Here is an 11,228-nt window from a genome sequence, read left to right as displayed (position 1 = left end):
CAGCTCTTTCCTCTATTTCCATTGATTCTCCTCCTGTCCCACTATCATGCTCAGTCCCCACCAGGATTTCAGCATTTCCTCTTTGTTACGTTCCCCTTGATCCTGCCCTACCAGGTCTCCCACACCCAAAGACACACAGAAGAAGGCTTTAAAAGTTTGTAGAAAAATTCCATGATCTATTAACTCAAAATTTTCCATAAGCTTTTTAAAGCCCCTGTATCTATTATATCTATGTCTATATGAGCGGGCTTTAACTGTTGATTATTCCCTCCCCTTTCAAAGTTTGTTTTCCTCCCTCACAACTGTGACTCTAAGCATGTGGGTTCCCCAGTGAGCCCCTAATGCTTGATTAGCATCTCAATTTCCTTCTTTAATAAAAAATTCAATCAGGAGCCACTTAATGTTCCTGATTGAGTTTTTAAGTACAAACAAAACAGTGGTACAAGTTGAGCTGTGAAAACGGCACAGGGGAGAGACCCAAGACCACTTAGGAAGAGCAAGGACAGGATTTCTATTTAATTTCTTCACTTCCCCGGTGCCAGAGATCCAGGCAGGACTCCCACCTCAGGGTGGTCTGATGAGCACATTTACATTCTTGAGTGCAAAACAGACCAGCCTCTGAAGCAATCTGAAAGAAAGTTCTGGGAACTGAGTATATAAGGCCAGACCCTTAGGGGCCATTTCTTCTTTAAAGGACGGTGCAAGGAAAAACATAGAGGGCCGAAGTGCAGAAATGAAAGGCAGAGATGGGAGGGGAGAAACGAGTCTAGTCCCAGAAAATCGGCAAAAGGACACCCAAGGAGATTGAAGCCAGACGTCGAGATGAGGGCAATGTTCAAGTCAGTTCCAACTGGCTTTATGCTGTTGAAGTCTTTAAAGGGATCCATGTTTCTTACTAGAAATGTTAAAAATCTGAACAGACGATATTCTCATTCTTTACAAAGGGTTGAACACTGAACTAATTCTCACATTTACTTATGTGGGGTGATCTGGATTCAGTGTTGATTTTAAGTTTTATCTTTGATGATGGTTAACAAAAAATATCTGGAGAAACACGTAGGTAAACTATCTTGAACCTGTATACTTGACCAGAACTAAACCCTCCTCACTTCTGAGATGACCTAAAAACCTCATCTTTATAAAAGCTTGGAATTGAGAAAAATTGCTTTGAAGATCTAGGTCCTCTTACCATGAGCTTGTCTAGGCTTCTTCCTTCACTTCCAATGTTTTGTAAATCCAACTCATGCTTCACCCCAGCTATGTCCTAGGTGCACATGACACATCATTGAAATTACTATCCAGAACATACCTCTTATAGCAATTGCTTCTCACAAACTTGCCTCCAGAGGACAGAATTTCTTCCAGGAGGGAAAAAAAACCACACCAATCTTTGGCTTGACCATGGTCAGCAGCTGCTGATGCCCCGCCCTACTGCATGGAAATGAAAAAGCTACAGTTACTCAAATCTGAAAACCAAACGCAATGTTCTCAAGCCGTGTTATCAAGGACAGGCTAGAACTGCCCCTGAGAGTTTCCAAGATTATAAGTCTTTACGGCAGTAGAAAGCCTGTCTTTCTCCCTTGGAGTGGCTCATGGTTTTGAACTGCCAACTTTTCAGCCTGCAGCCCAACTCATAACCACTATGCCACCAGAACTCCTCTACTTCTAAATATTTGGAAGCTACTCTCCATTAATACTTTGGTCTATATTTTCAAAATCCTGAGGAACAAATTACATGGTTTAAACTATATTGTGACATGTCCTAAAAGTAGTCTGAACTGTCAACCTAGCATTCGACTCACTTGCAGAGAGTCAATTCTGACTCATAGTGACTTGATAGCACACAATAGACTGAGACTTTAGATCTTCATGGGAGTAGTCAGTCTCATCTTTCTCCTATAGAGCAATTGGTGGGTTTGAACTGCTGACCTTGTAGTTAGCAGCTCAGTGCATAGCCCATTATATCACCAGGATTCCTATTACCTTTGGCTGATCTCTGCATTAGAGAAGAGAAGAGGTGACTTGGGGTTCTTTCAGGCTGTATCAGAGTATTGATAGAGCACGGCAGTTAAGGAGTTTTTGTGGTGGCAAGGTGGTGCTAAGCTAAAATAAAAATCTGCCACAAGATAAAAATCTACATAGACGGGCAACTGAACATCCCGTTACTGAGGGGTTGTGGGGAGGAGATGAGCCAATCAGGATGCAGGGTAGCAATGATGAAACATATAACTTTCTTCTAGTTCTTTAATGCTTCCTCCCCCCCACCACTATCATGATCCCAATTCTACCTTACAAATCTGGCTAGACCAGAGGGTGTACAGTGGTACAGATAGCAACTGGAAACACAGGGAATCCAGTATAGATGACTCCTTCAGGACCAGTGGTGAGAGGGGCGATGCCTGGAGGGTGAAGGGAATGTGGGGTAGAAAGGGGGAACCAATTGCAAGAATCTAAGTATTGCCTTCTCCCTGGGGGATGGACAGCAGAGAAGAGGGTGGAGGGAAACATCAGACAGGGTAACTTATGACAAAACTATAATAATTTATCATCTATGAAGGGTTCATGAGGGAGGGGGGAGTGGGGAGGGAGGGGGGGAAATGAGCAACTGATATTAGGGGCTAGAGTGGGAGGCAAATGTTTTGAGAATGATGAAGGCAACAAATGTGCATATGTGCTTGACACAATGGATGGATGTATGGATTGTGATGAGAATTGTACGAGTCCCCAATAAAATAATTTTTTTAAATCTACATGGACACTGCCAAAAATTAACTATTACTCTAAAATAATTGAACATGATAATATGTAGTGATAGCAAAAATTATTATTACAGCATTTTCTTCCTTTTTCTGTGTAAGAACATTTCTTGCCTCCAACCAAGTCCCTCATCTCCGACACAGGAGCTATGTTATGGGAGATAGTTCATCTCTCATACATCTAACGGTGCATTACACAAGTTCTGGCCAACAGAAAATCTGTTTAGTAGATTAAATTATCTAATACCTTCAAATTCAAAAAGCTAATTAATGTGCTTCCTCCTAAACATGAATATCAGGGTTGACAATAATCACCATACAGGTAAGTGGAAAATAACTTCTGCATCTCATGATAACATACTTAACCATATTGCAATACCTATATGTTTCAGGTAGCTGAACTTGTAACCAGTGAGTTCTTTGAACAAGGAGATCGGGAGAGATCAGAACTGAAACTCACTCCTTCAGTAAGTTCATTCTTTTTCGTTCTTTTACAGCCCCTTTGCTAAGGAGTCCTGTTGGCAAAGTGGGTTACGTACATGTTGGGCTGTTAATCACAAGATCAGAAGTTTGAAACCACTAGCCACTCCATGGGAGAAAGATGAGGCTTTCTACTCCCATAAAAAGTTAGTTTCAGGAACCTACAGGAGCAGTTCTACCCTCTCCTAAAGGGTCTCTGTGAATCAGAATCGACTTGATGCCAATGAGTCATTTGTTAATACACATGGCTATATTATGCCATCTTAGTGACCCAGTGCTGCCTGAACAACATACATTTCTTTGCCTACAGTTTTAGAGGCTAAAAGTCAACATCGGGGTCTTTGCCACGTGGATTCCCCTGTGGGCTGTTTGGTGTCTGGTGTCTGAAGATGAATTTAAGTTTCTGGTGTTCCTTTCCTTGTAGATGGGTCCCCAAGGGTGTCTTCCTCTCATTTCTTCCTGTCGTAACACGCCCCTAGCAGCCATTAGGTTCACGATCCAGGCTACTCTGATATAGCCTCATTAACATTAAAAAGCTCTGTTTCCAAACAGTCGTATTTACAGGTATACAAGCTAAAGCTTCAAGACATAGTTTGGGAGATGATTTATCCATGACATATGGCAATATTATATTAATAGAAGTTCTAAAAACAGAATAAAGGTTGATTTCTTGGTTAAAATATTTGGACTATGCTAGCCATGATGTGTTGGAATTTGGAATGGTTGCCAAAATGAAATTACAGTGACCTGATTGCTTTTTTGTTCTTCTTCTTTTTTCTTTTTCTTTCTTTTATTAAAAATTTTAATTTATTGTGCTAAAATACAGGGGGGCTTCAAAAAGTTAATGGAAACATTCCATTATCCTTTCATTACATTTCCCCATGAGCTTATTAAAACCCCCTTATCTATATCACACAAACACTATTTATCTCCAAAATCTCGCCACCACCTCAGCGGCTCTGTATCAGTTCAGCAATGACTCCTTTTATTATGATGTGTTTGCCTTTTGAGTGACAATTTCAAAAATGATTCCAAAGCACCACTTGAAAGTAGGCCAGAAGGAAAGTGAATTTAAGGAAGTCCTTCTGAAAGTTTAAAACTTTAATTAAAAGTAGATGCTAAACAGTCTTATTCCCAGGTTTCTGCTTAAGAACAGTGAGCTCCTTAACAAGCACTTCTTGATCACCCACAGTGGGACAAGTAGGGATGAGGGAGGAGAGGGAAAATGGCATTTGAGTAACACGAGCCCAGGGCCAGGGCTTCATCGAGGACAATACCTTCTCTGGAATATGACTAGCACAATCACACAACACAATTGAAGACAAGCTCCACACCTTTGGCAAGCCCAAACGACAGTGACAGTAAATACTGGAGAGTTCTAGATTTTGTGTTCCAGCTTGGGGCCTTCCAAAGTTCCCAAATCAGATCATTTTCAGTCTCTTTCTTTCTTTGCACAATGAAAAATCTTTGCACAAAACTAGGTTCTGATGATTGAAATGCTATTCATATTTGGCTTCCCCATTTATCTGCTCCTTATGAAGGCTTACCACGGGCCCAGAATGACGTCCAGTTTTCCCTCAGGAGGATACAGAAAACATAAAGACCTGAACCCTCAAGGAAAAGGAAGCCTCTTATTCTCAATGAGTGGCTAGTTCAGTCAGCTCTGGAAAGGCGGCCAACTATCTGAAAGCCAATAGAGTCAGTGAGGCCAAAGAATGTGTCCACTGTCGGGAAGGTGTGTTCAGGTTTCAAATCAACTGAATTTGAACATTTGGAGGTATTAATAAGATCTTCAAGTTTTAAGGCACACTTCTTTGCTGATATTTCAAAGCAAGGAAAAGCAGAGCAGCTGAAACCACATGATAATTGTTTAAACTTTCAAAGAAACCACTATATACTATTTTGAAAACCTTCCTTAACTTTTTCTTGGTAGTGTCACTAAATTTGGAGAACATATATATATACACATATATCTCCAAATTATATACATATAGCTCCAAATTATATACATATTTCCAAATTATATATATATCATCTCCAAATTATATACATATGTATATAATTACAAAGTTAATGTCTCAAAGCTAGTACACCCAGGTTTCTCTCATCTATAAATCTATTTTCAAATAAAACTTTTATTCCTCTTAAAAAAAAGAACACCTGCTTTCAGAGGTTGCAAGGTTTACAATATAACAATACACAGGTCATTTCATTAGATGACAACATATGAATAAGTCGCCAGGCTTGCATGGCAGAGGGCAGTGGGCAGCTTTAAGGAGCCTCGGTCTGGAGGCACAGGGAAGGCATTTTCTGCAGGCATAATCACAATGAATCCAGCAGTGGAAACATAGTCCAAGATGTATTTTCTCCGCACAGAACACTCCCTAACCTAACTGGTGCCCGTCCCCTCAGCGCACCTAGGCTGCTGGTGCAGAGGGCGCCCATCGGCTCTTTCCCAGAGATCTGCTTGTGTATGTGCCCAGAGCTGATCCCTGCGGTGGCCATTGTGCCTTCTCCTTTAGGACACAAATGGTCTGGGCATCCCCGCCAGGCAGCATGGTTTCAGAGGTTACCTGGGTCATTCTTTGAAGAGAAGTTTGATGACGGTCACAGCCAAGGCCCAGTCCTGGAGGCAGCGATGCAGTAGCTAAGACATGGTTTGCGCGTGAAGCTAAGCACTGCGTGTCCAGCAGTGAAACGCGGTGCCGTGTTGTCCCACCTCAAGCCCCTCGTCAAATGTGAGGGACTACAGGCATTAGTTAACTCAGTGACTCCCGTTCATCCAGCACAAGACTGCACCGTGGTCTAGCGAAAAAGCAGGGAGCGACGGGATACTTCACATTCCCATTCGTTTTTCTCTCGTCGCACATTTCTTTAGAAATGCCTAGTCCAGAAAAGAAAACCTTTAAATTGGCCTCCACCAGCCCTGGTGGTGTCGCGGCTACTCATTAGTCTGATCCACCAGATCAGTAGTTCGAAACCACCAGCCACTCCTCCGGAGAAAGACAGAGCTTTCTAATCCCGTCAGGAGTTCCAGTCTCAGAAACTCACAGGGCTGTTCTCCCCTGTCCTCGGGTCTCTGAGGCAGCTCCCTGGCAGTGAGTCTTATTTCCCAAAACCCTGCCGAGACAATTCAGGAAAAATACCCGATCTCTCCAACAAATGACGTTGGTCCCATGTCTCACCACTTGCAAAAGTATGAAGTTGAACCGCTACCTCTCACTAGACCAAAAAAGATCAACTCAAAATAGATCATACAGCTAATAGTGTGAAACTCTTAGAAGGAAATGTAAGCGTAAATCTTCATGATCCAAGATTAGGCAATAGTTGTACAAATCTGTGAATACACTAAAACCCGCCAGATTAAGAGGGAGAAAAAGAAGTGACTGTACAGGACACACTGAGGAAGCAGCATTTATTTACCCGCCCTTGTCCTGCTAGACCCAGACCTTCAACCTGTAGCCAAGGGCGGGCACGCTCATTGGCACAGAGCTGGCAGTGTTTCTTCAAGGAATCCAGGTTAGCCTGCCAGCAATTTTAATTGGCTGTTTCAGTTTTTAAACCCGCCCAACAGAAACGTATCTGAAGGATCAAAAGCATACCTAAATTATCTCACACCTCGTGAAGTTGGTAGGTAGGGACTAATGTTAGAGAATGAGTGTCCCCTCCCATCGTCCATCCAATCATGGATTCAAATTTAGGAAATGGCTCATTACAAAACTTCATTGCGAAGCACAAAGAATTACCAAACCAACATCCAAATAAAAATTTCCTTGATGAATTTACAATGAAATTTACAATGAAATTCCTTTTAAGGATCCCTTCCAATCTATCCCATTCTCTCCTGTCGTCCTCCACTATAAAAATAAAAGCTTGCGTTATCTTGTTGGCAATAAAACATGTCTCCTTCCCCTTGACTTGTACCCAATTCTCAGTGACTTGATGGCTTGATTTCAGAGCAGTTCCTTTATATCTGAAGACCGATTTTGGCCTCGAGGAGTTGCATGCTATAAAGTTCAAATACACTCACTTGCAAATCTCATAAAAAGAGGGGGAGATAGTTTATTTCTTATCATAGATAAAGGTGAGGTGGGGGGAGTCTAGATAAGATTGATTGTGATTTGTGAAGTGTTCAGTTGGTAAAAATTGGATCATTGTGGCAGTGTTTGACATAGCGCCTATAAAACACTTCGGCGTCATAAAGCAAGGTTCTCCTCCCTCATCCTAGGCTATTTTTGACCGGAACCGGAAAGATGAACTGCCCCGGCTGCAGCTGGAGTGGATTGACAGCATCTGCATGCCTCTGTATCAGGTGACCTTGACTGGGGAGGGTCGGAATGCCCTGACGGAGCCACAAATGGAAGAATGTGTCCCTGTTGTTTTCAGAAACAGTCATTTGAGGATCCCCTTCTGGGGTATTCGAAATCGACTCCACAGCCAGTGTTTGTGCTAGTATTTTGCTGACAGCTCAGGTTGCTTTTTATCTTTTTGTTCCTTCTAAGATATATTAACTGATCTAGATTTTGAAATAGAATTATATTATTAACCTCATTTTTATAAGTAAGGACACTAGGCTCACAGACAATCTAGGTCATGCACCCACACAAGTCATATTTAATCTTTTCTCGCGTCTGACCCTAGAAAAGAGTCTGTTCTAGGAGGTCCGATAACTGATTTCTCCACCAATTCCTAGCACATAATCTCCTTGGGTCTCAACATCCTTGCCTGGGCATCAAGCACACTATTTTACCTCAGCATTTCCCAAATGGTGCCCCATAGAACACAAGAACCGGGCGCTGACCTGCTAAAATAAAGCATTTAAAAAGCCATTGTCATCCAGTGAGCCCACAAAGACAGAGTAGAAGAAAATTCCAGAAATTCCGAGGTTGTTCTCCCAAGGAAAGAGTTTGAACAGCGGGCCTTGCAGTCAGGAACTGACCACTTAACCACTCTGTCCCCAGAGCTCCTTAGCTTAATACAAAGTGCTTCCCAGTCCCCAAACCTTATACCTAGGAAGCGTCTTATGCACATTAGGGTACTGAAGTCTCTGTGAAGACCTACAGGAGAGAAAGAGGTTTAACCTTGATTCATTCTGAGTTTCCCAAACATATGTGACCTTGGAAATCCTTCATATTACTTTTTGTTATTGTTGTTCATTTTATTTTTATTGCTATCATGTGAGACACAGAGATTCCGTGGAATGTGGGGTTCTGCAGTGATGCTAAGGCTTGGGCCAGGGGGATTGCGTGAAGTTCCTTTTATCTTAACATCTGTCACCCTCAGAGGTGCAAGTAACTAATCTGGGCCGCTGGATTTGGAGGATGGAGCCCTGCCGGGGACAGTGGGTTAAGTGTCAGGCTGCACTTCAAGGTCAGAGGTGTAAACCCTCTGGGGGGAAGAGGAGGCTACCTGCTCACATAAGGAAGGATCAGCAGTCTCAGAACCCGACTTGATGGCAGTGGGTTTGGGCCTCTGAGCAAGACACACTGCTGACTTCCAGCACTGACCTGACCCCGCTCCCAGAAGGACACAACCCATCACAGTAGGATTCACACTCTACTTTTTGAGCACAGATTAGGGCTCCGAGGTTAGTGTACATTGGCTTTTAATTCTGTTTCTAAGCATTTGCTTTCACACCTATAAAAGCGGACGAGTTCTTTACCCCCCACCTCGGTCAATCAGGCTGAGCGTTTCTCCGAACGTCTCACACACGCAGGGAAAGCCAGCCCTCTTCCGTTCCTCACTCCGTGCAACGCCATTAAAAACACAGGATTGTTTTTTAAGGACCTCACAACCATTACATTGCAGGCTTATTTACCACTTCATTTTCAGAGCTTTTAGGGAACTGCTGAGCCCTGTCACATTATACTAAAAGGGAAAAAAAAATTAAAAGATCTAGAATACTGTCTTGAGGATGGAAATGTACCTTTTCCTAAGGATTAAAACTAACCAGAGAATATTCCCTTTTACTTTTATATGATCCATAGCAGAAAATCAACCAAATAAAGTAGAAAGCAAATCCCAAACCAACTTGTCTAATGATAGATGGAGAGTAATGTTCTGTTAAGAAGCCTACTAACAGGTGTGCCGGCGGTTCAAACCCACCAGCCGCTCCTCAGAAGAAAGATGAGGCTCTGTGCAGTTAACCTCGACTACCCACATTGAATTATTTCTTAATGCGTCGCCATTTCTTGTGCACGCTTAGGCAATAAATGGTATGAGTAAATTATTCTTGCAATTAATAAATTCTTATTGTGGGCATCACTTAAGGAGGTTGAAGGCAGTGTACTGTGATTAATTTGCACCCTACTTTGCAGAGCCCCTTTAGAAGGAGCCCAAAGTTGGCACACTCTTCCTACATGAGTGACCATAAGATTTACTGGGAAGGACCTGCCTTGGCTTTTCCACATTAATTTTGTTTGGGTTTTGGGGTTTTTTTTTTTGGGGGGGGCGGTTCATTACTAATCTCATTTCATTGGGCTCATCTTATGCTTCCATTTAAATACTTTGAAATCTTCTGGCTAAAAGGAAGTCACTTGAATTGCAACTGAACACAAGCACTGTCCAGTTACTTATCAGTGAGGCTGGATTCACCTACTGTTTTCACCCGCAGGAAACTAACATAAATAGCTAAGGGATGCCCTGTGTCCCTTATCAGAATTGTGTCCTGCTCATGCATGGCCTTGGTTTTGCTTCCTACGGTTCCGCTCCATCTACGATGGCTAGTACATCCATCGCCTTATCATTTAACTAACTGGAGAGAGGAGTGGCATTCTCAGGAAGAAGGCAAAGGAGCCATTTCCAGAAGCTCATACTCATACTGCATCTTCTCAGACAATGAAACGCTTGTCCATCACTAATAGTTGAAAAACCTCACCGGATTTCTTTTGTAAATTCTTCGCAAGACTTTGAAACCAGTATGTCTGAGAGCCTTGTGTGTCCTCTGTGAGTGCTCCTTTTTGTTCCGTCTGCATACGGTTGGTTCCCCCTCCCGCACCCCCTATGTAACTGGATAATCTCACATTAAGCATGTGTGCTCTAGAAATGCAATACAGTGCAAATCAGTCACTGGGCAGAGATTTCAGTGAGAAGTTATAAAATCTAAAGGAAATGCTACACCAAGTAGGGAAAGTTGCGGAGGGGAAGGGTCTGAAGGAACTCAGTGGAATCCTATCAACAATCTCTTTTGAGATATGAAAGAGGGTAAACAATCGAACAGAGGCGAAATGGGCTCATGGAGATCTCTGGGGAACCAAGACATGAAGTTGAGGAGCCCGGGCCCATCCTCCAGAGCTGAGAGAAAGTCTGCCCCCAGAGCCAGCACCTCGAATTTGGACTTCCAGCCCCTACACTGTGAGAAACGAGTTTGTTTGTTAAGGCTACTTATGATATTTTTATTAGAGCAGCACTAGATAATGACACTAGATAATATCTAGATAATGATAGTAGACAAAAGCTAAAACGCACTGCCATGAAATTGATACCAATTCATAGTGACCCTAGAGGTCCAGGTAAACCTGTGAGTTCCTGAGACTGTACCTCTTTCTCACTCGCATCGACTCACTCAGTGGCCCTGTAGGACTGGATAGAACTGCCCCTGTGAGTTTCCGAGACTGTAACTCTTTATGGGAGCAGAAAGCCTGTCTTTCTCCCGATGAGCCACTGGTGGTTTCAAAGCACGAGTAACCACTAGCCAGGAGGGCTCCTAGCTAACTAGGACACTGAGTAGTCCCGGCCATCGAGTCAATCCCCACCCAGAGTGACCCTGCAGGACAGGAGAGAACTACCCCTGTGAGTTTCTGAGATTGTAACTCTTTTTTTTAAAATAATTTTATCGTATTAGTAGGAGCTCATACAACTCTTATCACAATCCATACATACACCAATTGTGTAAAGCACATTTGTACATACATTGCCCTCATCATTCTCGAAACATTTGCTCTCCACCTAAGCCCCTGGCATCAGTTCCTCATTTTTCCCCTCCCTCCCCAC

At 42.8% G+C, this 11,228-nt stretch overlaps 1 protein-coding gene across 1 annotated transcript in view; it reads left to right on the top strand.

Moving 5' to 3' along the window:
* PDE11A (phosphodiesterase 11A) overlaps positions 1-11,228 on the top strand; it is a 441,211-nt gene that overhangs the window by 394,675 nt on the left and 35,308 nt on the right. Inside the window, exons 18-19 of the mRNA XM_004701714.1 lie at positions 3,149-3,223; positions 7,465-7,548. Of these exons, the coding sequence (XP_004701771.1) occupies positions 3,149-3,223; positions 7,465-7,548 (159 nt within the window). The remainder of the gene's footprint in view (positions 1-3,148; positions 3,224-7,464; positions 7,549-11,228) is intronic.

This window comes from Echinops telfairi, unplaced genomic scaffold (assembly GCF_000313985.2).
Source record: "Echinops telfairi isolate 266 unplaced genomic scaffold, ASM31398v2 ScPeMD7_3;HRSCAF=10, whole genome shotgun sequence".
Classification (NCBI taxonomy): domain Eukaryota; kingdom Metazoa; phylum Chordata; class Mammalia; order Afrosoricida; family Tenrecidae; genus Echinops; species Echinops telfairi.
The sequence above is the reverse complement of the archived record's forward strand: the minus strand, read 5'-3'. Positions and strand labels throughout refer to the sequence as shown.